This window comes from Drosophila hydei, unplaced genomic scaffold, assembly GCF_003285905.1.
Source record: "Drosophila hydei strain 15085-1641.00,03,60 unplaced genomic scaffold, DhydRS2 tig00000349-arrow-arrow-pilon, whole genome shotgun sequence".
In the NCBI taxonomy this organism is placed as follows: Eukaryota; Metazoa; Arthropoda; class Insecta; order Diptera; family Drosophilidae; genus Drosophila; species Drosophila hydei.
Genome location: NW_022045714.1, coordinates 836268 through 862779, shown reverse-complemented (window position 1 = coordinate 862779; position 26512 = coordinate 836268). Strand labels below are relative to the sequence as shown.

General features: G+C 42.1%; 2 protein-coding genes across 5 annotated transcripts; both read left to right on the top strand.

Annotated features, from left to right (window-relative positions):
- The first annotated feature begins 2208 nt into the window (after positions 1 to 2208).
- LOC111595365 (protein white) lies at positions 2209 to 11606 on the top strand. Its single transcript, XM_023309050.2, has 6 exons — positions 2209 to 2530; positions 9301 to 9592; positions 9654 to 10308; positions 10377 to 10692; positions 10793 to 10924; positions 10991 to 11606. Exons 1-6 carry the CDS (start codon positions 2459 to 2461, stop codon positions 11603 to 11605), a joined length of 2082 nt encoding a protein of 693 aa, XP_023164818.2. The 5' UTR covers positions 2209 to 2458; the 3' UTR covers position 11606.
- A 135-nt stretch (positions 11607 to 11741) lies between these two features.
- LOC111595353 (transmembrane protein 120 homolog) lies at positions 11742 to 19872 on the top strand. 4 transcript variants are annotated; one of them, XM_023309030.2, is made up of 8 exons: positions 11742 to 11826; positions 12770 to 12925; positions 13048 to 13166; positions 17399 to 17528; positions 17597 to 17736; positions 17809 to 18026; positions 18117 to 18496; positions 19424 to 19872. In XM_023309030.2, the coding sequence occupies exons 2-8, from the start codon at positions 12863 to 12865 to the stop codon at positions 19580 to 19582; spliced, it is 1209 nt and encodes a 402-aa protein (XP_023164798.2). In that variant the 5' UTR covers positions 11742 to 11826; positions 12770 to 12862; the 3' UTR covers positions 19583 to 19872. The 4 variants fall into 4 exon arrangements, with proteins under 4 accessions (XP_023164798.2, XP_030079930.1, XP_030079929.1 ...); XM_030224070.1 differs by lacking the exon at positions 11742 to 11826 and adding an exon at positions 11863 to 12081; XM_030224069.1 differs by lacking the exon at positions 11742 to 11826 and adding an exon at positions 12184 to 12486.
- Positions 19873 to 26512: the final 6640 nt, after the last annotated feature.

The window sequence follows — 26512 nt, the reverse complement described above, 5'->3', positions numbered from 1 at the left end:
GTGAGCTAAGCCTGATTACTAATATTATTCAATCAATTATTTAATCTAATATCGAATATATAACATATATTGCTTATATATATATAGAGTTATCATTTATATATATTTGCTTTATGGAGCACAGCTTCCTTTAAGTTGTTCAATATTGTTTATTTGTGCTTTAGGCAAAGGCCACCCGCACACGGAGAGCAGACGGGCGACTTGCTCCATCCCTTTTTAAACTTTTGGAACAGCGACACCCTCTGCCCATCCGCCCCCCAGTCGCCCACCCTTAGCAAGTTGTTACGCCCAGCAACTAACTAACTAACTAACTATGAATCTAGCCCATGAAGCATTCCTCTTTAAAACTTCTCAAAGTTTAGCACAAGCCCAGCACCGCCCTCCCGTAACGAATAGATCCCAGCTCAAGCCCAACTCCAATTCCCATTCGTTGTGCCACCGTCCGCCCCCTCTGTACATACTTTTGGGGCATGGCAAGTGGCAGCGCTGATTTACTTGGCAATTACAGCCAGTTGAGTGGCTGCTTGACGGACGAGGCAGAAGATGACTAGACAGGGGCGGGAGGGCGGTAGGGCGGTAGGACGTTTGGTTAGGCGTGGGCGTGGGCGCTTACGTTTACAGATGTGGGCGTGACGCTCGTTCAATGCAATGAACTAGAAAGCTGTCTGATTAGCGTGGCGCTTGGCATAAAGTTAGCGCAAGCGAGGCACAGCAAAAGTTGCCACACACACACGCACGCACATACACACACACACACACACACAGATTTATTGAAGCCGCTGTCCGCGTCAATAATTTGCATGGGCTAACGCGTTGCGGGGGCGGCTGCCTGGGCGGGCAGTTAGAAAGTCGGGCTATTGAGCAGGGGTTAAGTCATGCTCAGCGTCAACGCGAGGACAAACTCAGCTGCAAACAGCTCGACCAACTTGATTCCAAAGTGTCAATGGCCGCTTTACCTGTATGTGTGCGCGTACGTGTGTGTGTGTGTGTGCTTAGGAGAGAGTGTAAAAGCGTGTTAGCGAAACTTTCTACGTTTTTGCTCGAGTTACTTCTTTGCACTTTTTGCTTTTACATTGCAACTTGCAAGGCACAAACAACGCTGCCGGCGCCAGCGGCAGCGCTAGCGTCGACAGCGACGGCGACGCCAGCAGAGTGACAATAAATTGTTAAGTGTAAAAAGTTTATAGCATTTGAGTGAGTAAATGATGGCATCCGACTATGAGCAGACGAAGGCGGCACCACCGGGTGCTTAGCAAAAGTTCTAGAGAGATTTTGTGTGTTGCCCCCTAAAGCGGCAGCTGCACAGCCAGCGCCACATGCAGCAAATTTGTGACACTTTAAGGCAGCAGCAGCAGGAAGAAGAAGAACAAGAGAAACGAGTACAACAACAGCCACAAGTGCCGCTACTTATGAGCTTTGAGTTAGTTTTGTGTAAAAGTCGTTTCGAGTTTGAGTTCAGCTCAAAGTGATCAACGAAAGAAGCCACACACACACGCACACTCACGCATACACACTCACGGGTACACTTGCCGACACTGGGTACGCTCACAAATGATTTGAGCGTCCATTTTGAAGCTTTCGCCTTAGATCAGCCAAGCAAAATACACGAGAATCTGAATGCACTTACTTTTAAATACCCTGTTAATAATTTTCACTCTCTTTGCCTTATAAAAGCAAAAAAAAAAAAACAACTGGGTTTTCAACTAGTTCCTCAAATAACTAACGTTAAAGGAAATATATCCATAATTATCTATAAGCAGTCATATTTCAATTAATTCAAAACAAAAACTATTTGTCGTTAACCAACTAAACGATCAGACAGGCCAATCAGTCGCCTGCCATTAAAAGCAGCGGAAAGGGAAGAAAAGGCGAAGAAGAAGCAGCAGCAGAACGCGCTGAGAAACGAGCAGAGAGCAGAGCAAAGCAAACTTAAACGAACCGTTGAACAACAGTTGAGCAGCAGTTGAGTTTGTCTCTTTAATCAGCATGCACACATGGACAAAGTAGACGAAGCAATTGCTGTTGTTGCTGCTGCTGTCGCGCCTATTCTTGTTCTTGTTGCTGTTGTTGCAGCGGAGCTTTTATCTGTTTGCACTCATCAAATTTCACTCATCGCCACCACCGCAAGCAGCGCTTCGCTGGCGTCGTCAGCGTCAATGGCCGCCGCGACGCACCGTTACCGTTGCCGTTGCCGGCGTCGTAACTCAGTCGCGCAGTCGTTGAACGTCAGTTGCGTTTTGTCCGCGCATTCGTTACGAAGCTAATTGTATAGACAAGGAGCTCAACATCAACAACAACAACAACAACAAAATATATAAAAAGAGCAGAAGAAACAAAAATAGCAACAACAAGAATACGAAGAGTGCTTCCACTTTTTTTTTCGATACCCCCTTTGCTTGTGTATTGTGCTGTGTGTCTGTGTTCGCGTGCGTGCGTGTGCGTGTGCGTGTCCACCAAAATGGGCCAAGAGGATCAGGAGCTATTGATACGCGGCAGCAGCAAGCATCCATCGGCCGAGCAGTTGCACAACGTAAGTAAACAGCGTGAGAACCAAACCACTCATTCTGGGGGCGGGAAGGGGCGGTGCGGTGTCTGCCTAGCTTGAGGCTAGGCAACAATATAACATATATATATACGTATGTCTAGAGACCGCAACCGCATTGCATCAGTCAAAATTAAAGCCAAGATTCAGCTATGACACAGGCCCCACACACACACACATACATATATGGACAGTGGCACGCATTATGCGAATCAAATGTTGCAAAACATGTGTAATCGGAGCCAGAAGCAACATGAATAACAGCTACAGAACAATCTGTAGTTGGCATAGAAATCGTAACAGACTCGCTTTTTGTTTAACTATATATAGATAAATACATATATATATATATTTATATATATATAATATTGACCACTGTTTGGGTGCTGATTAATATCCTGATTGGGCCAGTGCTTCTAGCGCGCGCAAACGTTGTAACGTTACCTTTACAGTTAACTCTGCTCACAGCTATCTTCTGGCTTATCTTTAAGAACAAAAATTCGGTTTAGTAACATATCATATATAATGTTTATAGGCGTCATATTCCGTGAATTGTTTATACATTTAGCCAACGTTTCTTAGCCACAATTTTTATTAAATTTTTCCTATTTATTTAACAAAATTAAACTGAAATTAAGTTATGTTGCTATTAAAATATTTAAATTGTATATTTAATAAATATATTTGGTCTAATGAGCTGACAAGCATAAGGAAGAGGTGTACCTTAAGCAAAAGAGCGAGTCAGCACGAAGTGCTAAACACCTGCACCGCGCGTGAAGGGACGGACGCTGGGAGGGAATCCAATAAACCAAAATTTCAAATGTGTAAAATTAGGCTCAGAACCAAGCTTAAAATCATTTGTTGACGAAGTTCGAACCACTATCAAGACTCCGTCACATTTGAATGTAAATAGAAGTAGATACTTCTCTTGAGTATTAATGATTCTGTCAGATTTGAATGTGTTCATGAAAGTAATGTAAGAAGTATTTTAAAGTCTTAAAAAGTATCTATGAGTATTCACTCAGATTCGAATGTCTTTAGAAGTATCTATAAGCATTCAAGATTCACTAAAAAGTATGTATTCATTATTCATTTTAAATGGAAAGTTATGTTAGAAGTATTCTTTACGTATTCACTCAGATTCAAATGTCATTCATTATTCATTATTCATTTTAAACGGAAAGTTAGATGTATTATATGAGTATGCACTCAGATTTAAATGTCTTTAGAAGTATCTAAAAGCATTCAAAATTCACTAAAAAGTATGTATTCATTATTCATTTTAAATGGAAAGTTATGTTAGAAGTATTCTTTACGTATTCACTCAGATTCAAATGTCATTCATTATTCATTATTCATTTTAAACGGAAAGTTAGATGTATTATATGAGTATGCACTCAGATTTAAATGTCTTTAGAAGTATCTATAAGCATTCAATATTCTCTTAAAAGTATGTATTCATTATTCATTCATTATTCATTTTAAACGGAAAGTTAGAAGTATTCTATGAGTATTCACTCAGATTAAAATGTCTTTAGAAATATCTGAAAGCATTCAAGATTCACTTGGCAATGAATATCTTTTATAGTATCTTAGTTTCGAATGCTTTTAAAGGTATTTGTAAGCTTCCACGATTCACTCAGATTTGAATGCCTCTAGAAGTATCTCTGGGCTGTGGCTAGGGCATGGCAGCTATGCAGGGCTTAGCAGAGAGACAAGTGCAGCTCAGGTGTCAGCCAACAATTCCAACGAAGTTGTAGCAGCTATCTGTATATACATAAGTATCTGTATACGCATGTATCTATGTGGCAGTGTATCTGTATCTGTATCTATGGTGGCATATCTGAGCAGTGCTTAACGCATGTTTATGCTTGTTAACAAGAACTTGTTGTCACTGTGTTGGCTTCATTCTGTTCGCATTCAAGCTGCTTGGTTTTATTATTATTGTTTTTCGCTTCACATTTGTTGTTCTTGTCATTGTTGCTGCTGTTGCTTTTGTTTTATTTATTTGCTTTTGCTTTTATTGATATTGTATAATCTGCTCTTATCTGGGTCATTATTTGACTGCCCATTCAACGTGTCTCCATCTGTATCTGCATCAGCATCCACTGTATCTGTATCTGTATCTGTATCTGTATCTGTGTCTTTATCTGTGTCTCTTGGCACCTTGTCTGACAAGTGTCGCTATCTTAGCCCGTCTGTGTTTATTCAAGTCTTTGACTCGACAGGCTTAAAAGATTTCACAGCAGCAAAGCCGAATTTCCATCAATTTCCACACGCCAAACTTGACTTTCCATTTGTGTGTCAAGCCGCATCCTTCAACTCAGATATTTCAATTAGTTTATCTTCAGCTCAGCCACATACAGGCTTTCACGCAAAATTTAATAAAATTTCACGCTTTACGCAATTTCCCAAATTCACAAATTAAAGCAAATATTTTGCGTTTCGTTCATTTGCATTTTCCTACCAACATTTATAATCAACATAATAATTTCCATGGAAAACTGAACGCAAACAAAACAGGAAGTCAACTTAATTTTTAGATTTACCTATAAACATATATTTATCTACGCTCGATTGAGGGGATATCAGCTTCGGCGAGCTCAAAATATGGATATACTTTGTTGGGCTATCTATGATATGAGGAATGCAGATGTATCTAAGCGATAGATATTATATATGATGAGGCTGTATCTGTAAGATACGATAAGATGTTGGAGAGATATATAGGAGAGATGTATAGGAGTATCTATGAATTAGATGTATCAATAAGATACTTGTACCTATGAGAAAAATATAAATATCCTATAGGAGTATCTATGAATTAGATGTATCTATAAGATACATGCACCTGTGAGAAAGATATAAATATGTTATAGAAGTATCTGTGAATTAGATGTATCTATAAGATACATGTATCTATGAGAAAGATATAAATAAGTTATAGAAGTATCTGTGAATTAGATATATCTATAAGATACATGTATCTATGAGAAAGATATAAATATGTTATAGAAGTATCTATGAATAGATGTATCTATAAGATACATGTATCTATGAGAAAGATATAAATATGTTATAGAAGTATCTATGAATTAGATGTATCTATAAGATACGTGTATCTATGCGATAGATGTATGTATGTATGATACAGATGTATCTATGAGATGGATGTAGCTATTAGGAAGATGTATCTGTGATAGACATGTATCTATGATGTAGATGTGGCTTTGATATAGATATACATGCATCTATTATAGACAGGAATCTATGATAAAGATATGTCTATGTTGCATCCGATATAGATGTATCTAAGAATTATGAGGTATATATATATTTTGTATAAATCTGTCTGACATATTATAGTATAGTAACTGATATAAATATATCTAAGCATGATGTATCTCATGTAGATATATCTGATATAGATCTGTCTGATATAGATGTATCTATGATATCCTAGATGCGTTAATGTGATAACTATGATGTATCTGAATGAGACTTATCTTAGTAGCTAATAAATATGTATCTGATATAGATGTATCTTCAATATACATCTCTAAGCCTGTTCCCTGCTTATATACAAAGTCTTATGAAAGGCTAGCTATGATTTCATATATTGCATCTAAAGACAGTTTTCTAGTTGCTCAGCAAATCAATAAATCGATATCAAAACTATCGATAAAGTACAATCAAAGGGCCTTCAATCTCCCTTTAACCTGAGGGAAATCCCTCTCTGTTTATTTCTCCACTTCCTGCTCGACTGACTTCCTTCAGGCTGGACTTGCCTCAATAATATGTTGCATTTGTACAGCTGCAACAACTTCAAGTTGTTTATTTCCTAATGCATAATCAATACGTTGTTGCACCACTTGTTCCTGGGTATTTGACCAACTCTTGCTTAGCTTTTCTTTGCCCTTCTGCTGCTGCTGCTTTTGTTGTTGTCTTTTTTACCCGCGCGTAGGGCTTCCAAGAGAGCGAAGCCAAAGCTTAACGCCCACAATGTCCATTGCGGTTATAATGCCACTCCACATCTGCCGCACTCTGCCCCACTCCAACTGCCACCTGGAAGCTGGTCCAGCCCCAGCTTGAGGGGCTTCGCAGGCAATACGCTAATTGGCACAGCTGTTGGAGAGGCGGCACAGGGGGCGACTACAGTATGGAAAGCATTTGCGTCTCACCTTACGCAATCATCAAAATTTGTATAAATCATCAAACAAATTACGTAAATATATATATATACATATATAAAATATATATATATGTGTATGAATGCGGACTGCGTTCGATGGGAAAAATGTCGCGCAGGCTATTAATAATGGCGCTGCCGCAGCGCGCGTCGTCCTGTCCGACGATCTTTGTTGCTGCCACGCCCCGCGGCGCGGCCTGCTCTTTGGCTGTTTGTCTGCTGCATTTCAATTTGGCTTGAGAAATTGGAGACGCCGACGTCGCGACGTCTTCGTTGAGGTAGACGCGAAAAATTTAATATCCGTTACATGTGGCAGCAGCAGCGGGCAGTGGGCGTGGCATGTGGCGCGCTCTGCGGCCCAAGCAAAATTGTTTTCACAACAAATGAGGCCGAAAAATGTTATTAAAAAGTTTTTCCTGTATTTATTTGCTTGTCTTGCTGCTGCTGTTGCTGTTGTTGTTGTTGTTGTTAGCCTCCTTGGCGCTTCTTAAGTGTGTGTTGCTGCATTATCTCTCGCTGTCTGCCAGCTCGGCCCCCGGCTTATATTTCACATTTCATATTTATTTAATTTTCGTACTTTCTTCTTGTGTTTTTTGTTTCCCTTTCTCCGCATCGTTTTCTGCATAACTTTTAAAGAAATGCGTTTTCTTTAGCTGCCTGGCAACGCCGCAAGCGTAGCTCAGCTCGACGCCAGATGTCGCTGCAGCCTTATATACAGGGACAGGTATATATATATGTATCTATATATATATATATATATATATTGTAACTACCCTAACTAAGTATCTCAAACAAATTAATAAGTCTGCCAACTTTATGAATGTGCCTAATGGACTCGGCCCGTCACTCGAAACTTTGTTTTTCTCTGGCGTCCGAAATAGAAAACAAAAAAGGATCTTGACATGAATATTCCTATATATAAACATACATATTCATATGACTATATTAGAGAGAGAAAGAGATGGGAAAAGAGTGCAAGATAGAAAGAGAGGCAGAGAGACAGAGTCAGCTACAGAGAGGGAATGAGTGAGCCAGAGCGGTTGATAGAGATAGAAGGAGATGGCGAAAGGCAGCGAAAGTGAGAGAAATATGGATATAAAGAGAGAGGAGAGAAATAGATAGATAGAGAAAAGTAAAATAACTCAGAGAGAGAGAGAGACAGAGAGTGAAATAGAGAACTATAGAGGAGATGGAGAAAGCTAGCAAGAGTTGTAAAGGAAGAGCTGGGAAAGAGATAGATATAGAGAGAACGAACGAAATGTAGAGAGAAGAGACAGAGGGAGAAACGACTTATGAAGCGAGAGAGAAACACAGAAAAATAGAGAAAGAGTGAGAGACTCAGATTGATGGAAATAGATTAAGAGAGTGAGAAAAAGTGAGAGATAGAGGCATGTAGAGAGAGCAAGAGAGATACAGACCAAGAACGTGAGATAGATACAATGGAGCATAGAGATAGAGCGAGAGCAAGAGATGTAGTAGAACAGAGACGGAAAGAAGAGAAAGGAGACACACGGAGAAAGACAGAAGAAACTCACAGAAGGAGAAACGAAGGCTGAGGGAAAGGAGAGACACGAAGGACAGAAGAGACAAAGACTGAGAGAGAAAGAGATTAGTTTTATTATGTTCACAATGCAAGAGAAGAAACTTCAATTGGTATGAGCTCATTTATGTTACTCTTCCAAAGGACAATTTAGTCATGAGAATCACAGAAAAAGGTCTCACGCAGAAATGAGTTTTTCTTATTTGAATTTTGGATAAGTTGAGGGCGAGTGGCTGGGCTGGATGAGAATCAGATAGAAGGGCTTTGCCTGCAAGTACTAAGTAAATGAAGTCCTACAGTATAAAAATATAGCTGTGAAGGGTTACAATTTATTAGATCTAAGTTTAAAGCGATCGGCTTTAAAGCCAAGGTAAGCGGATGAAATACAAAGGTGCAAGGCTTCCGGGTTTGCGTTCAATGGGAAAAGGAGCACGGCCTAGTGGCCGTGCACAGCCAAGCAAGCTAACTCGCTTGATAATCGAAAAGAAATGTATGCTAAGTAAATTGGGAGATGCCCAATTGCTCAATTACTTGACAGAGTCGGACGAACTGATTCAGTGCACTCGAAAGGCGGATTTGAGGACAAAGTTTGGCATTCGCTCGCTACCAAATGGCCATCATGTGAATGGGCTGTTCCGCATTGAGTGCGCTAACCCAAACTGAATGCGGCGATTTGGGCATTTGCGCCGGGCCAATTGTCTTACGAAGTGGCAACAGGGCCGAGAACTCAGCAGAGTCTGCGGCTTATGGACGCCCTAATTTGCACATTTTAAATGGGCTCGAGTCTTTTTATGAAACTTAAACGGCCGGGCCTCCGCCGACGCCCGCGCTGCCATTCGAAAAAGGTCGTAAGTGGGCGACGGAATTAGCACGGCGAAAAGATTTACGCGCCGTCGCCCTTTTTTATGGCCACGAGTGTTGGCTATTCGCGCGAAATTGAAAAGTTTTGAAACCTTTTTGTCCAGCCATCCAGGCGTCCATCCATTCATCCTCACTCACGCACTCAAAACGGCTTGTGTCTTACAGCAGGGGGAGCAGGGAGCAGCAGCGGCGGCGGCGACGGCGCCTGCCACAAATGTGGCGCCAACATCGCAGAGCTGCTTTAGCCAAAGCTTTGGCCAGGCCAAGAACTATGGCACGCTGAGCCACAGCGACGACGGCCAACAGCCCGAAACGCTCACCTATGCCTGGCACAACGTGGACATATTCGGTGCAGTGCATCAGCCCGGCTCCAATTGGCGCCAGCTGGTGAATCGGACGCGCGGCCTCTTCTGCAACGAACGCCACATTCCGGCGCCGCGAAAGCATCTGCTTAAAAATGGTAAGATCCACGGAGCGATCCACTTCGATTCCAACCATTGACATCCTCTGTGATCTTATAGTCTGCGGCGTTGCCTATCCGGGCGAGCTGCTGGCCGTCATGGGCAGCTCCGGTGCCGGCAAGACGACGCTCCTGAACGCGCTAGCCTTCCGGTCGCCACATGGCGTCCAGGTCTCGCCGTCCAGCATGCGGCTGCTCAATGGCCAGCCCGTGGATGCCAAGGAAATGCAGGCGCGCTGCGCCTATGTGCAGCAGGATGATCTATTCATTGGCTCGCTGACCGCACGGGAGCACCTCATCTTCCAGGCGATGGTGCGTATGCCCCGGCAGCTGACCTATCGGCAGCGTGTGGCCCGCGTGGATCAGGTCATCCAGGAGCTGTCGCTAAGCAAGTGCCAGCACACGATTATTGGCGTGCCGGGCAGGGTCAAGGGTCTGTCGGGCGGCGAGCGCAAGCGCCTGGCCTTCGCCTCGGAGGCGCTAACCGATCCGCCGCTACTCATTTGCGATGAGCCCACATCGGGCCTCGATTCCTTCACCGCGCACAGCGTCGTCCAAGTGCTGAAGAAGCTGTCCCAAAAGGGCAAAACCGTCATATTGACCATACATCAGCCATCATCGGAGCTCTTCGAGCTGTTCGACAAGATACTCCTCATCGCCGAGGGACGCGTCGCCTTCCTTGGCACACCCAGCGAGGCAGTGGACTTCTTTTCCTAGTAAGTAACCCCCAAATACATGGCCCAGGTCATAAGCCCACTGAGACTCATCGTGAGCTTCCTCGCAGTGTTGGCGCCCAGTGTCCGACCAACTACAATCCGGCGGACTTCTACGTGCAGGTGCTGGCCATAGTGCCGGGCCGCGAAGTGGAGTCGCGTGAGCGCATCGCCAAGATTTGCGACAATTTCGCAATTAGCAAAGTGGCCCGCGACATGGAACAGTTGCTGGCTGCCAAGGCGCAGGCGCAGCCGCTGGAACAGCCCGAGAATGGCTATACGTACAAGGCCACCTGGTTTATGCAGTTCCGGGCCGTGCTCTGGCGCTCCTGGCTGTCCGTACTGAAGGAGCCACTGCTGGTCAAAGTGCGACTCATACAGACCACGGTAAGTGTCGCTGGATGTCCGACGTGCGATGTCCGATGTCCGACAACTAAAGTCCGATTTCTATATCAAATAATTTGAATGTTTCATTTCCCGATCTCAGATGGTGGCTGTGCTGATTGGACTCATCTTTCTGGGGCAGCAGCTGACGCAGGTGGGCGTGATGAACATCAATGGAGCCATATTCCTCTTCCTGACCAACATGACCTTTCAGAATGTCTTTGCCACGATCAATGTAAGCAACTCTCTCTCTCTCTCTCTCACTCTATTCCCTTCTCTATCGTTTGCTTGGGTCTTGCAGGTGTTTACGTCGGAGCTGCCGGTGTTTATGCGGGAGGCGCGCAGTCGACTCTATCGCTGCGACACCTACTTTCTGGGCAAGACCATAGCCGAGCTGCCGCTCTTCTTAACGGTTCCGCTGGTATTCACGGCCATTGCATACCCGATGATTGGGCTGCGAGCGGGCGTGCTGCACTTCTTCAACTGCTTGGCGCTGGTCACACTGGTGGCCAATGTGTCCACCTCGTTTGGCTATTTGATATCCTGCGCCAGCTCCTCCACATCGATGGCGTTGTCGGTGGGCCCGCCAGTCATCATACCGTTCCTGCTCTTTGGCGGTTTCTTCCTCAATTCGGGCTCGGTGCCCATTTATTTGAAATGGCTGTCGTATCTGTCCTGGTTTCGGTATGCCAACGAGGGCCTGCTGATCAACCAGTGGGCCGATGTGGAGCCGGGCGAAATCAGTTGCACCTCATCGAACACAACGTGCCCCAGCTCCGGCAAAGTTATACTGGAGACGCTCAACTTCTCCGCCGCCGATCTGCCGCTCGACTACGTGGGATTGGCCCTGCTCATTGTGTGCTTTCGCGGCTTTGCCTACCTGGCGCTGCGACTGCGTGCCAGGCGCAAGGAGTAGCGGCTGCACTTAATACATATATTATATATTTTATATACAAATATATATATGAATATTTTTTTTTTGTTATACATTTTTTTTGATTCCCTCAAAACCGCTGCTAAAAATCTATATTTACTGTTAACAGGCCTGGCATTTGAAATTAAATCTGCTGTATGAACACAACGAGAAAAAAAATTGCTTATTAATAACAAAAACACGGACTACACATATGATTACCGGTTAGTATTGAGAATTTAAACCGCGCGCGCCATATAAAACTTACCATCGTGTAAACTCACCATTGCTGAGAAACTCACCATAGCCAACCACGCTAGCGGCAGCACAGCGTGTGTGTAAACAGAAGATAGCAATAGCAAGCAAATGAGCGAGACGACCAGTTGGCCCAACATACGGCGCAACAAGCGAACGTCGGTCGTCGCCACCGCTCGCTCTCATTGTTTTGTTGTTGGCACTCAAGCGCTGAATATTGTTTGGTGAGTGAGTGCGTGTATCGTTGGGTTGACTTGCTCACTGTCTGCTGTAGCCCGTTTGTTGTGTTTGTGGTTGGTTAACTTGCATCTCTAATCTAAAGTGCTGTCGCCAAACTAAGTCTTAAGTAGTTAAAATTAACTATCGCGTACATACTACAGCACCGTTCGCTGCCTTAGATCAGGCTACCGTCGCCGTCGTCGTTGCCGTTGCCGTCGCCGCTGCCGCCGCCGTCGCCGCCGCCACCAATTGGATCGTCGCTGTCGCCGTTCAGTGGTCGATGTTTGGTTCAGTTCAGTTCAGTTTTAGTTACCGCACGGCATAAGCGTCGCTGCTCCGCACAAATTTATTTTTAAAACAAACCAACAAACGCAGCCAAGCAGCAGCGCGGCATTACTTCCAAACTTCAGGTGCTAAACCTACGTGTAATTCGTTTTTAACCCAAACACGTTCAGCTCCAACTAGCTGTGGCTGTGGCTGTGACTGTGACTGTGCCTGTGCTAAACAGCGAAAAAGAAATTGAAGCGAATTGCTTGCGTTGTGGCCAATTGATTTTTCACCAAAATACTTGACAGCCAACAACGCTGGTAACTTTGGTGGCGGCCCCAACGGCAGCCGGCAAGTGGCTGACCTCCTCTTTCTCTCTCTCTCTCTTTCTTCCCCCCTCTCTCTTTCTCTGTATCACCACCACAGCCAGCATAGACCCTAACCTCAAATCAGCTGTTGCATACAACAGACATCGTGCGAAGCGCGTCCAGCGAAGACAATAATAACAACAACAGTAAAATGGACATTCAGACGCTCAGCAATGAATGGGATGAACTCAATCGTGAATATGCCGAACTTGAGGTGAGTTGTTGCTGTTGATGATGATGATGATGGCGTTATTGTTGTTGTTGCTGCTGCTTCAACTGTTTGGGCCCTACGACAGCTGCTAATGAGAGCGTTTCTTGTGCGTTTGTAATTTGCAGGAGTGCAACAGGCGCAACATCGAGCTGCTGGAGCAGCTGCATCAGCATCAACAGAAATGCTTCAACGAGATCAAGCATCAACGATATCGCATGAATCAAATATCAGCCTCTATGCGACAGTGAGTACAAATAACTTACATACATACACATATATATAACTGTAAGTCGCTATACATATGTATGCAGAGTAGAGCCAACCCTTATATAATTGCTAATATTCACTCTCACACACACGCATACAGCTAACTGTACTTAGCTATGTGCATAGGCAATGAATTGCAACAGGCTTCAGTTAGAGATGACAGCGTGACACGACAGTTTTAATGCCATTTATTACGGCCATAACTGGAAATTCAATAATAAATACATCTTATCGTCGTCGTAGAATACGTAGTAAACAATCGTAAGTGCAGTTAAGTGCACTTGATGCCTATTAAAACATGACAAATCCGTTTCCGTGTCGAGTTGCTCAACGCTCTGTGAAATACGTTTCCGTTTAATGCGTTAAATGGCCATCTCTAATATAAACAACCCTTTGAAGTTTTCCAATTGGAATTTGATCTCAATCAATTACCGTTGCGAACGAGGTATTCTAATCAGATTCGCAACTGCGAACACACAGAAACAGCTCCAAACGCTGCTTATCAGCCGATTGTGGAACACATGTATGTCGGCAATTAGTCAGTAAAGGCGTTCTTATCAACAGGCAAGGCTCGGACCCACTGACCCCCGTCCCCCCTCCCCCTCCTCTCCAGCAGCAACAGCTGTGTCGACTGCTCCAAAGTGCGTATTTCTTCTAGTTAGCCGTCGTAGCCAGCTTGCAATTAGCTTTTACAGCTGTATGGGGCTCTTCTGATAAAAACCTGTGATAAAACTAAATGCGCGTAGACTTTGCGCCCGAACGGGCGTTGGGCGCATTTATTGTCAGAGCAAATGTCATAAAAAGTTTATTTTGTAATTGAAAGTGAACCTTTGCCCAGCTACCAGGCCACTACTCTCTCTCTCGCTCACTCCTTGGCTCTTCCTATTGGTTTGGTTTGCCCCGCTTTCCGACAAGCTGCCCTTGACCCTGTGCTGTTGCATGAAGCGTAAACTGAAAAGCCAGCAAACATTAAGCCACACAAAACAAAAAACAGCAATATAAACAACAATAATAATAAACAAAGCTAACTGAGTGACCACAGTGGCACAAATACGTTGAATGAAAATTGGCTAGGTAAACAAATTGCTCGAATACCAGTTTCTTTTTCTGTTGTCTATTTATTTAAGCTATTTGCATATTCAGAATGCTTTGAGCAAATCATTCTTATTGTTTATTCATTAAATAGCATTAGTTATATATATATATATACATAAATATATATATTGCGCATTCTTTGATTTCTCTTTGAACATTTCGTTTGCATGCTCAGCAACTGGGGCCCACTGTGCGCGCGGGCAAGGCCAGCTTGATTATTGTTGTTGTTGCTGTAACAGTTGTGGAGTTTTGTGCTGGCGCTTAATTGTACGTATGTATGTATGTCAACGATCGCCAGAGAGCACATGTATAAATGCTGTAAGCGCGCAGCACTCATTGCACTCTCTCTTACGCTTCACACGCGTTACACTCTTTCCTCCTTCTCTTTCTCTCTCTATGTCTAAACGGGCAACTCAAACACTTGTTTGTGTGCTTGTTTGTATGCCAGAGCGTTTTTAGACGCTCGCGTTTTGCTGTGTCTTTGCCTCCAAACGGTTGACCTTGCGCTTGGCTAGCTGCCAGCTTTACTCTTCACAAATGATGCAACAACAAAACAATAAATTAAATGATTTCGGTCTGTCAAAATAATAAACACGAGCTAAAATTACAAATGAACTCTAGAAAGTGCGAGAGAAAAAACACGCTACCTGTGAAGCCCTTAAAGGGCATTTAACTAGTTGCGCAAATTAAGCTTAATTGACAAATGCAAAAACGAAAAACCAGAAAAAATAAATATTAAAACTAACGACAGCTAAGGGGCACCCCAAGCAATTACAGTTATTGCAAAGTTTGCGCAAACCGTATGTAAACAAAATAGAACACGATTTGTGTGCGCTTGCGCAAAGTGGCGTGCTGCACCAGCGACTTGCGCAAGCGCTCGCTTGTGCTTGTGTTTTTGTTTGCGTGTTTGCTTCGCTCAGCCAAAGCGGCTGCAAAACGCGCGCGTTTCATACGCGACTCTTAGCGCGTGTTCAAATGGAACTAAAAAAACACAAAAAATAGAAAACAAAATCTGTTAGCCAAACACAAATACAAGCAACTATTTTTAGTTCACTGTGCTTGCCTGGCACAGATGTGTATGTGTGTGTGTGACTGTCTATGAGAACATGTCGCCTTTTAGCCCCATTTCCGGTGTTATATAATAAACCTGCGGGTGGAATTAACGCTTCAACTTTTTGCTTTGTGCTTTTTGCCATACATCAACGGCAAGTCAGAGCCCGATTATTATTTGATCAACTAAGTAACCCCCACTATCAGCGCCACTCGTTCAAGTGCTTTCCTCGCATTCTCTAACACTGCGTTCCATCGTTTATCGCTTATCAGCAAGATTTTATGTATATATACATATATATGTATGTGTGTCTAGAGAGTATATTAGTAATACCCGCTCATGCAGTGAAGCGAGCATATTGGTTGCGTATCATGTTCTAGTGAAATTTGACATTTGGTATAGATATATACTCACTCCTCTAGACAATGCCAAGCTATAAAAGTTATATATATAAGCTTTAGGCCCCTTTTTCGAAATGGACGTACAACTACTTAGAACTATAGAACTCTTAAGATTTCCTTCAAACTACTATTATTCAAATACATCTAATAGATACTCTCTATATATAAATATATTCGTCTAGGCAATCCTGTAACTATGATCGGAATAATCGATAACTTCTCAAGTTGCAGCGCTAGAAGCATGAAAATTCTATTCTATTATCTTCTAGAGTTCCATTTAGAGCTACCAAACTTGACAGTCAAGTGAATGCAGAGTTCCTCTGCAGAGCTACAAAAGAGTGATTCGATTATTTTCAGACTGCGAGCGAGTATTGTGCAGTCGGTAGCACTCGCTTGCCTTGTTTTCTTAGATGTTTAAAAATAAAAACACGAATTATGCAAGCGATAGATAAAAGGCAAACAAAGCGACGAACGAACAGCGAATACAATGATAAAGTAATACCCATAAGTAATACCCGCACACATCTATATATAGTACGCCCCGTATATACCCTGTACCCATGCCCTACACATGTGCAACTGTCAATTATGTCTAAATTGAACTTTGACGTGGGCCAAATCGAAATTGCCCCGTGCCCGGTGCCGTGTGCCGTGTGCCGTGTGTATAATTGATACCGTTCGCTCTAGGCCAGCTCGGACTAACTACCGCTAACGTACAGACCTCCCCACCTGCCTGCTCTATAATAATAAAGATTATATAATTATGCAAATTGGCATTTGACCCATTCGATGGGAACGGCGACTGCATTTACCTGTCCCAAAGATCGAATCGGTCACACACTGAACTTGTTTCATTCCTATCATTCCTATAGCTATATCTTCTATTGGGTTTTATTACATATCACAACTGACTTATCGATATGTTATCGATATTACAAATGTTTCTTTGCTTTTCTCTCGCTTTCTATATCAATTCCCTAGAATACCAGATGAAATACAAGATATTATAGCATATAACAAGGTACCCATGGAAAATATTAGAGTCGGGTATATTGGCTTTGTCAAAATGTTTGTAACAGGCAGAACAAGGCAGTATATAGTTTGCTGATCAGCAAGTCGCGCTGACTCGATATAGCCATAGACCGTCCACAAAGTCTAAACCTAACCGATAACCGAACCCTTTTCCTAATTATCGATAAAAATCGATAATTTGAATGATTTTTCTGAGCGCAGCCTGAATATTGTTGAAGCTGTGGAGCTTAAGTTTATTTATGATATTATTCAATGTAGGATACCTCCCCTCCATAATTCCCGAGAACTCATTTCAAATACTAAAGGCCTCTGCGTCCCAATAGAAGAATGATAGAAATTGCAGCTCTGCGCAGTGTTCCGGGTATCTTCTAGTCTGGCAATGCCAACTGAAGCAGTTTTACTTGTTTGCTATGGTATTTCTCCCTCTCTCTCTCTCTCTCTCTCTCTCTCTCTGTCTGTCTGTCTGTCTGTCAATCTTCATCTCTTTCCCGTTCTCTATCTCTCGCTCTGCAACTTCTCTCTCTCTTTTACCCCTCTACATCTCCATCTCTCTCTCTCTTTCCACATCTGCTTCTCTCTCTCCCTCTCTCAACTCGCAATCTACATTGAAATGGCTTTCTCAAATTTCAGATACAAAGGACCAGCCGAAGGCGAGGAGAAGGACAAATTGGATGATCTCTTGAAGATGTCGCTGAAGCGCAAGGCGCAGCTGCACGAAATAGAGCAATCGCTGCCGGCGCGATCCGGTCGCTACCTGCAGGTGAGCTGTTCACGCCGATTGACATTGCAAAGACCAACCCCAACCCCCATCCCTTGCAACCCTTGCAGATCATTCTAGGCGATGTGAACGTCTCGATTTTGAACAGAAACGACAAAGTTCGCTACAAAGATGACTATGAAAAGTTTAAGTTAATACTCAACGTAATTGGACTGATAATGGCATTTTTCAACTTGATATTCAACTACAGGTGAGTAGAGACACACACACACACGCACACACACACACACACACACACACTGATACACACTGACATTTACAGAGCTCTGGAACTGGCTTTCATCTTTCTGCTGGTCTGGTACTACTGCACCCTGACCATACGCGAGTCCATACTGAAGGTGAATGGATCTAGGATCAAGGGCTGGTGGCGCGCCCATCACTTCATCTCGACGGTGGCCGCCGGAGTGCTGCTGGTCTGGCCGCAGGGCGAGCATTGGCAACTCTTTCGTCTGCAGTTCATGTACTTTAATGTCTACATCAGTGAGTAAACCCGACCGATATATATATATATATATATATATATATATCGCTGTGTTTGCCCGCAATTTGATTGGTTCCCTTTGTGCGCAGGCATCGTCCAGTATTTGCAGTTCGGCTATCAGAAGGGTCTGCTGTATCGGCTGAAGGCGCTGGGCGAACGCCACAATATGGACATTACCATTGAGGGCTTCCATTCGTGGATGTGGCGCGGCCTGAGCTTCCTCTTGCCATTCCTGTTCATTGGGTACGCCTTTCAGGCGTACAACGCCTGGACGCTCTTCAAGCTGGCCTACTATCCGCCCGATGCCCCCTGGCACGTGTCCGTCATGTGCGGGCTCTTCCTGCTGCTCTTTGTGGGCAACATCACCACCACGCTCCTGGTGGTGCCCGAGAAGATACGCGAACGGGCCAAGGAGCGCTATCGCTTGCAGAGCATGGGCAAGTCCATGAAGCTGCGCAAGGAGATGAAGGTGAGTGTGGGGACGGGAGCTTAGTCTTAAGACAGATAATCGATTAATTTACCCGAATACCGACGATAGGATTTTGTTAGAAATCTATATTTAATTTATCGATGAACGATTAACCTTCGATAGGATTACATGTGCTCCTTTGCAAATTACTATCGATAATTTACTTAAAAATCTTCGATAGTATTTCATCTGTCTTTTATCCATTCTGCCGATATCCGATTAACTTATATATAATCCTTTCATGGAGTTTAATTTTCTCCTGTAGAAAACGTCTCTCTGTGCACTTTATCGACAAACGATTTATTTCGGTTAATTTTCCTTTGCAGTTACCTATATTTAGCTTACCGATAAACGATTAATTTATGTAAAAATCTTATTTACATTAAATGAACGTTTTTAGCTATTTATGGAAGCACATCCAGCCCTTTATACAAATTAATTATTCAAATTAATGTTCTATAAATTTATCGATATACTTACACATTGATCTTAAATCGACATCTTAGAATCGATCAATTGTCGCAGCATTTATTGAGTTCAATTGAAGATATAAGTAACTATTGTAATGCTCTTGAACAGTTCAATTATAGCCAATTATAGCACGCTACGAGAGATAAGACATACATATACACATATGTTAAGTGATTTCAAGTTGTTCTTTCCTATAATTGATCTATTTTCAAGAGCTCATCAACAATAATCAAGAGCTTAAAAGTTATATGAGATTTGTAACTATCTTCAAAATTTAATAATATTTGTGATTCTATATTAATAATTAATTAATTATTATTAGTATTGTGAGTGTATCAATACTTCACTTCAAACACTATTACAAAACCAATAAGCTCTTTTTAAATTTGTCGCTCGATCCTTAACACTTTAACTGTAATTATTTTGTTTTCTTCGCTCTCTATTATACCGTTACAGAATAGCGCCAGCGACTTGGACATTTCAATCAGCTCGCAGGCAGCGTCTGCAGCGTCAACGCCGACTGCTGCGCAGCTAACGACGACGACGCCGTCAGCATCAGCAGAAACAGCGACGCTAACGGCAACGGCATCACCCGCCGAGAAGAAGGCGAACTAAAGCAGAACGGGCATTTGTGAGAGGTCTAGCGCGCTCAGTCATATTTTTATACATAATTTCCGACACCCACCCCCCGCTCCCACATTTTTTTTTTCCTTTCTTAGTTTGCACACTAATTTATTGATTTTGCTTTAAGCTGAAGTTTTTGGCTCTCTTTATTATTCCCATTCGGCTTATTGCAATCATTGATTTTTTTCTGTACGTTCGTTCCGCTTTGAACGCCAACTTAACCAAGACATTCACTTATTGTGGAAGGAAAAACAACAAAAGGAAAACCAAAAAAAAAAAAACAAAAAAAAAAACAAAAAACTTAAGCAAAAAAAAAACTCAAACTAGAGTATCATACGCTGTATATGTATTTATACGAGCTATGTACAATTTTTTTTATGTATTCTTTAAGATAATTTTTTTTTATTTATTTTTTTTAACTCGGCTGCTTGTAAAGAAAAATTGAAGGAGAAACGAAGTGAAGTGAAATTGTAAAGTCCTGAGTGCAGGAGAAACGAATTGATATTGAATGAAAAGAAACTGCACCACAAAACATAAATAAAGAAAAAAAAAAACAAATTGCAAGAAAAATATCAACAGTGTGTGTTCTGTCTTTGTATTCTGCTGGGATGTGTGTTGGACTAACTGTTTTGTGCCGAGTGTGTGTGTGCGTGTGCTTGTGTGTGGGAAAGTGTTGCTCTTTTTGTATGCGCTCGTTTGTGTGTGTGTGTATGTGTGCGGCACAGTAATTAAATCGATGACACTGACCACAATTTATTGAATTGCGTGTTAAGCAGCGGCATTTAAAGTTGCTCATTATGGTTTTGGCCATGGGCAGAATGTCTGTAAATGGGAATATGCAAAAATGTTGATTGCTGCCTGGTTTAGTGGTTTATTTGATTGCGGCTAACGTGCCAGCTAGTATATATGCATAAATACTTTAAAATGTGTACATAAATCTCTTACTGTGCTTTTTACAGTAATACAATTTTTAAAGTATCATAAATATAAGGTTTTTTTCAACTCAAGTCGTGTTTGTTAAGTTATGCATCTCACTCAAACGCATACAAATTGTGTACGTCTGTCAAGAACATTTAATCAGCAGCTCTATGCTCAGTTCGCTATTTGCTCTATATGCAACATTTTGCAATTGCTTGTCAAATAATACATGTCTCCCTTACACATATACAAATACTGCTTGTATACTGCTTATATATACATACATTTACATATACTGACGACCATTTTATTATTAGATCTCTTTGACACAAGCTCACTCGCTCTCCTTACTCCCATGATTTCATAGAGTGCGTATATTGCTTATCATTCGCGAATTTACAAATGGCGTATGCAGTTACCGTTAGACAATAGCTCTGTTTGACTTAGCTTTCTTCTTGAGTACAAGTGATGTAAGCTGCTTGTCTCGCTCACACTTAGACAGATTCAATTGGTGAGCGAGAAGCGAAGACAGAGCCTGTCTCGATCACGCTGCATAAGGAAGACACGATTAAAATTTGCTTTAATATTATAATAAAGTAAATACTAATTGCAGCATTTTGTTGATTTTGCAAATTTGTTTTAAAATGTCAGCGCCGACCTCGAACTCGACCTCGGCTTTCCGTTTTTTTTCTGCGGCTTATCTCTTGTGCGGCCTGCGATTTGAGCTCCACTGTCTGGCGGCCAGACTGGGCGAATGCTTAGGCGGCGCATGCACTGCCTTGGACGAGTGGGTGGGTGGGATGGACGGGCGACTCTTGTTTTACTGATGGCCATTAATGCGGCTGTCGTCTGCCCGTTTGCAACAAAAGCCCTGCAATGCGGCAAAAGCGGCGGTTTTTGTGCACCACGTTGGGCGCCATTTGCCCGCGCCCGCCTCCATTGATGTGGATTCGTTGAATAGGTGGGCGAGTGTGGGGGGTGGTGGGGACTTGGAGGGCAACCGCAACCGCAGCGCAGGCGGTCATTGAGGGTACATCCTGTGCCGTTCACTTGTCGCGCTCGTCCCAGCGTCCCAGCGTCCACATCGTCCACATCCTTGTCCTGGCCATTTGCTTGTCGCGCTGCCGCAGCCTAATTTGGCGAGAGTTCATTAATTGCGTAAACGGCGCGCGCTTTTAATTATGTCGAACGTCGGCCCTGACGCGCCATTGCTCCCGGCAGCGTGCACCGACGGTGGGCGCCAGGGGGAGGTGGATGGCGGCGCTTCTGGTCACAGACCGGGCGTATTTTGTGCATTTGTGGCATTGTTTGCATTGTTGTGCAGCAGCCAGTTGCTCACTGCCGCATTTCGGTTGCCTGTTTTTCTGCGCCACCAACGGAATTTACGACTTTTGGTTGATGCAGCCGCAGCGCCCATCAGCGTAACGAAAGGAGTGTGCGTGTGTGTGTGTGTGTGTGTGTTAAGTGGGCGGCTTTTGGCCGAGCCGTGCGATTATCATTTATTGCAACCGCATACGGGAAATGTCATTGGCATTGTGAAGCGCGTAATTCGTTAATTTGATAAGCATACGCCATGTTGAACAGGCGATTGAAAAGCCCACTGGCTATTGGAGCTGGCAACAGGAATTGGCATTAAGGCAACAGCCAACAGCCAACAGCCAACGGCTAACAGCTAACAGCGAATTATTGCCAATGGCTCTGTTTTCAGCCAGTTCAAGTGCACGGGCAGCTCGACAAGTTCCGGCAACTATCAAAGCCATCCAAAGCTCTTCACGCGTCGCGTCTATTTACAGAGTTCGAATGTGCCGGATGAAGAGCCATTGGCTAACCTCAGACTGAGTACGACAGATATATATATATATATATCTATATATACATATATATCTCTATCTGTCTCTATATGTTTGTTAGATTATTACCTGAGGCGCCTCTCGTGCTCACTGGTGCGAGCTGTTCTTGTTGTTGCTGTTTAATAATTCAAATTTAATTTATTCATGCGCGAAAAATAGCACTTAATCAGCTTTTGATTTATTTAATACCCTGCAAAATGAGGAATGGGAAGCATATCTGAGTGGCTTGACTTAAGCACTCCATTGTGGAGGCTTGAAATCGATATTAATCGATAAGTGAGATGTGAAGGGCGGCAGCAAGGAAATCGATAGACATAAATATATCGATATCGACTAGTTTATGAGTCTTATATTTCTTTCTGCTTTTCTTTCTATCTATTTGTCTCCTATTTTTTGTCCTCTCTCTCTCTCTCTCTCTCTCATTTATTTGTATTGCGTCTCAATCAGTTTTTCTCTTTCTTGCTTTGCCCCACTCTCCTTCTACCTCTCTCTCTCTCCCCCTGCCTCCCTCTGCCTCTGGCAAACAGGCTCCCCCAGCCCCATATACCATTTTGCATCGCATCGCACTTAATACAGGGTATTAACATGTGCTCTTCAGCTTAAGCAAGCTGCTCAGAAATGATTAATAATTGACTGGAATTAAACAGCAAAAGGAGCAGAGCATAAAAATTTGAAACTTGTAATCGAATTACGGCAGGCAAATGGAGCAACAATTAAAACTGATAACAAATGAATGCAAACATCGAGTTGACCAACAACAGGAGGCTGGGAAAAGGGCCCAAAGCCGCTTCAAAGTTTATAATGAAAATGAATTTAGGGTCAGTTTGTTGCTGCTGTTGACTGGATGGATGCAATGCGAAAGGGGAGGCGGAGGCCAAAAAAGTCATCAAAGAAATTCAATTTGATAAAGAATCAATGGCCAAAGAATGAGTTTTCTCTGGCCCCGCCACCCGCCCAAAACTTTGCCCGACAAAATATAACAAAAATGAAAAAGAAAGACGGAAAAAAAAACGTTAGCAAATTAAATCGAGCAATCAAATGATCATAATAGGTTAATCAAGAACAGGAGCTGGGCGTCCTTAGGGCCTTCGGGCTGGACTGCTCTGCTCCGGTCTGGTCTGGTCTGGTCTGGTCTGGTTGGCTGCCTCTGCGTTCGCCTGCTTTGGTAATTTGTCTGCTGCTCGTGCTGTACAATAGACAAATTGAAATCGCAAAATAGAAAAATGGCAGTCACACACACTCACACACACACACACACACACACAGTGGCATGCAGGTTGACATACAAGCAAATAAATAAGTGCACTCAAGTATGTAATATGGCCAACAGGCAGCGCACCCTGGTCAGACATAGATAGACTTTGTCTGGCTGGCGGTAAATGCTCTAGTTTCCACTTCCACTTCCGCATCCACATCCGCATCCACATCCACATCCGCATCCGCATTCGCGCCGGCCCCAAAGTCAGCAGCGACAATCGTGCGGCAAATGTAGCGGAAAATCGGCAACATCGTCGCAGTTAGCCCACAAAATTGTTAGTTTCGCCGCTGTCTCGACTTTGGCTACAATAATCAGTTGCCAAAAAGTCGCCTCAATAACCGCAGCAGCAGCCGCAGCAGCAGCATCAGCTCTAGTTTCAACTCCGCAGCTGATTTATGGTCGCCAAACGAGTTTGCCCCAAAACCTTTTACATTTACTCAATTGCAGCTTTAACGATCCAAATTATGTACGTATATATTTCGTCTATATTTCGTCTATATATCGTCTTTATATCGTAAATATATCGTTCATATTTCGTCTATATTCCGTCTGTATAGAGTCTATCGTCTATCATCTATCCTCTAACGTCTATCGTCTGTCGTCTGTCGTCTATCGTCTATCGTCTATCGTCTATCGTCTATCGTCTATCGTCTATCGTCTATCGTCTGTCGTCTGTCGTCTATCGTCTATCGTCTATCGTCTATCGTCTATCATCTATCGTCTATCGTCTATCGTCTATCGTCTATCGTCTATCGTCTATTTTATATTTATATTCTATCCTCTATCGTCTATCGATTATCATCTCCAAATTGCTGCAGAAATTACATGTAAATTAAATTCTTAAATTTTTTATAAAAAATGTATGAAGATTATTGTTAAAATGAATTTAAGCTTAGCTAGCATAAGCTTAAACAATTTTTTTTATTCAATTGAAAAATGGCAAAAATTGTTTTTTTTTATATTTATAGAAAATTTATAATTTTTGAAATTTAGAAGAAAAAAGTTGTAATACAAATTAATTCTTAATAATGCTAAAAAAAAGTTTTGCTGCATATTTTAAATAATTTTTTTAAAAAAAATATTTCTGTTTCTGAAAAAATTAACTTTTTTTTGCTTTATTTAAAGCTGTAAAGTTTCTTTAATATATATATTGCAAAATATATTTTTTAGAAATATTTTCTTTAATATTATTATTAATTATTAATTCTTAAATTTCCATAACGAAACTAGATCAGAGTGGAAATAAACAGCTGAGATTTAGGCAATTCAATTTGGATATATGAAGAATATCGGCTCACAATCGCAACGGGAAAGCCCCACGGGGAGGGGGCGCGGGGGAGAGCAGCGGGGGCCAGTTTGGAGTTTTGTTTGAGTTATGCGGCGCATTAGGAGGGCCGCGAGTGCGACGCACTCGCAAAACTTTAACACAAATTGAATTATGCAGTCGGCGAGCGGCTGTGGGCTGTGGGCGTGGCGGGCTGGGCGGCATTGCCATTAAGCGAGAGCGGATCGAGCCCGCAGACAGCGCAGCTGACTTTGGCAAATGTAACTGTAATTTATTGAAATTTGTTGGCGCCGCAGCAACGAGCGCAGACAGCAGCAGCAGCCGCAGCAGCAGCAGCAACTCGCCACAAAGCGGAGGCGGCCCCAAAAAGTCATCCAAGCCCGGCAAAAAGTTTTGGTCACGTTTTTTGTCACGCCGTCGCCGCTGGTCGCCAAAAATTGCACCGGCGGTCAACAGTCAGACGCTTTCATAGTTTTCGCTCCCCTGCAACTCCACCTCCCCCACCCGAGTGACCCAGCGTAGGTGCGGGTGGCAGCGTCTGCCCAGTTTTTGCCTGTGTTCGCAATTTCGTTTCTTTCTTCTTCATCTTCTGCCGCTGGTTTTTTGTGTGGCGCGTTTGCCGCACGCGCCGCTCAGACAGCGCTTGTTGTTGCCATATTTCATACACTTACTTAGCAGCATTATGAATATTAAAAGAAAGAGCTTTTCCAAGAGCATACTCAACGTACTTTCGGCCCAAATGATGTCTGTGCGTGTAAGACACGGGATTACTTCTCTTATATATAAATATATTTATATAATTAAAAATGAAAAGTATCTGGCTAGAGCTAAGAGTCAGAGTTGGTTTAGCTTGCTTAAAGCCACTTTGGTTCAGCAAACAGTTTAGCAGCGTTAGCTCTACTTTAAGCCAGATATTTGAGTTAGAACAAGAAGTTCAAGAAACGGCATTAGTAATTCAAGTAAAAGTAAAACAAAGAAAAATATTTTATTAATAATTATTTAAAATAAAAAATCAAGCCAAACATTAGACAATAAAAAAACATAAATAAACTTAAAATAAATAAAAAAAATGGTTAAAAAAAAAATAAAATACAAATACAAAATATATATATAAATATAAAAAAAAATATTATAATAATACAAAATTAATCAAAACAAAGTAAAAGTTAAGCCAAAAAAAAAGTATAGTAGAATAAAACTAAAACATATTAAAAATAGAAAATAATGTAACTAATTAATAGCTTGTATGTCTTTATTATTATTATTTTTAATATTGTTTATAAATTTACAAAAAATTAAAAGACTAAAATTTAAATTTAAAAATGTGTAAATTTTAAAAAGCAAGACATTTTTGAAATAAATAAATTTCTTTGTACTTGTTAAAAAGACTTAATTTTATATTTTAAAATTACAAATTAAATAGTTAAATAAATTGTGAAAATATAAAAAATGTTAGCCATAAACAAACAAAAGTTAGTAAATAAATAAAATGACAAATATTAGTTTTTATATTTAAATTATATTAAAAACAAAATAGAAAATCTAATAAAAATTTTAATATAAAAAAAATAGATTTGGCTTATTAAACAATAACATGATCTTAATATCTA

Coding starts and splice junctions, on each gene's coding strand:
- LOC111595353 (XM_023309030.2), top strand. CDS start 12,863: ATGGACATTCAGACGCTCAGCAATGAATGGGATGAACTCAATCGTGAA. Junction 12,926..13,047: donor GTGAATATGCCGAACTTGAG/GTGAGTTGTTGC, acceptor TGTAATTTGCAG/GAGTGCAACAGGCGCAACAT. Junction 17,529..17,596: donor GATCCGGTCGCTACCTGCAG/GTGAGCTGTTCA, acceptor CAACCCTTGCAG/ATCATTCTAGGCGATGTGAA.
- LOC111595365 (XM_023309050.2), top strand. CDS start 2,459: ATGGGCCAAGAGGATCAGGAGCTATTGATACGCGGCAGCAGCAAGCAT. Junction 2,531..9,300: donor CGGCCGAGCAGTTGCACAAC/GTAAGTAAACAG, acceptor GTCTTACAGCAG/GGGGAGCAGGGAGCAGCAGC. Junction 10,309..10,376: donor GCAGTGGACTTCTTTTCCTA/GTAAGTAACCCC, acceptor GCTTCCTCGCAG/TGTTGGCGCCCAGTGTCCGA.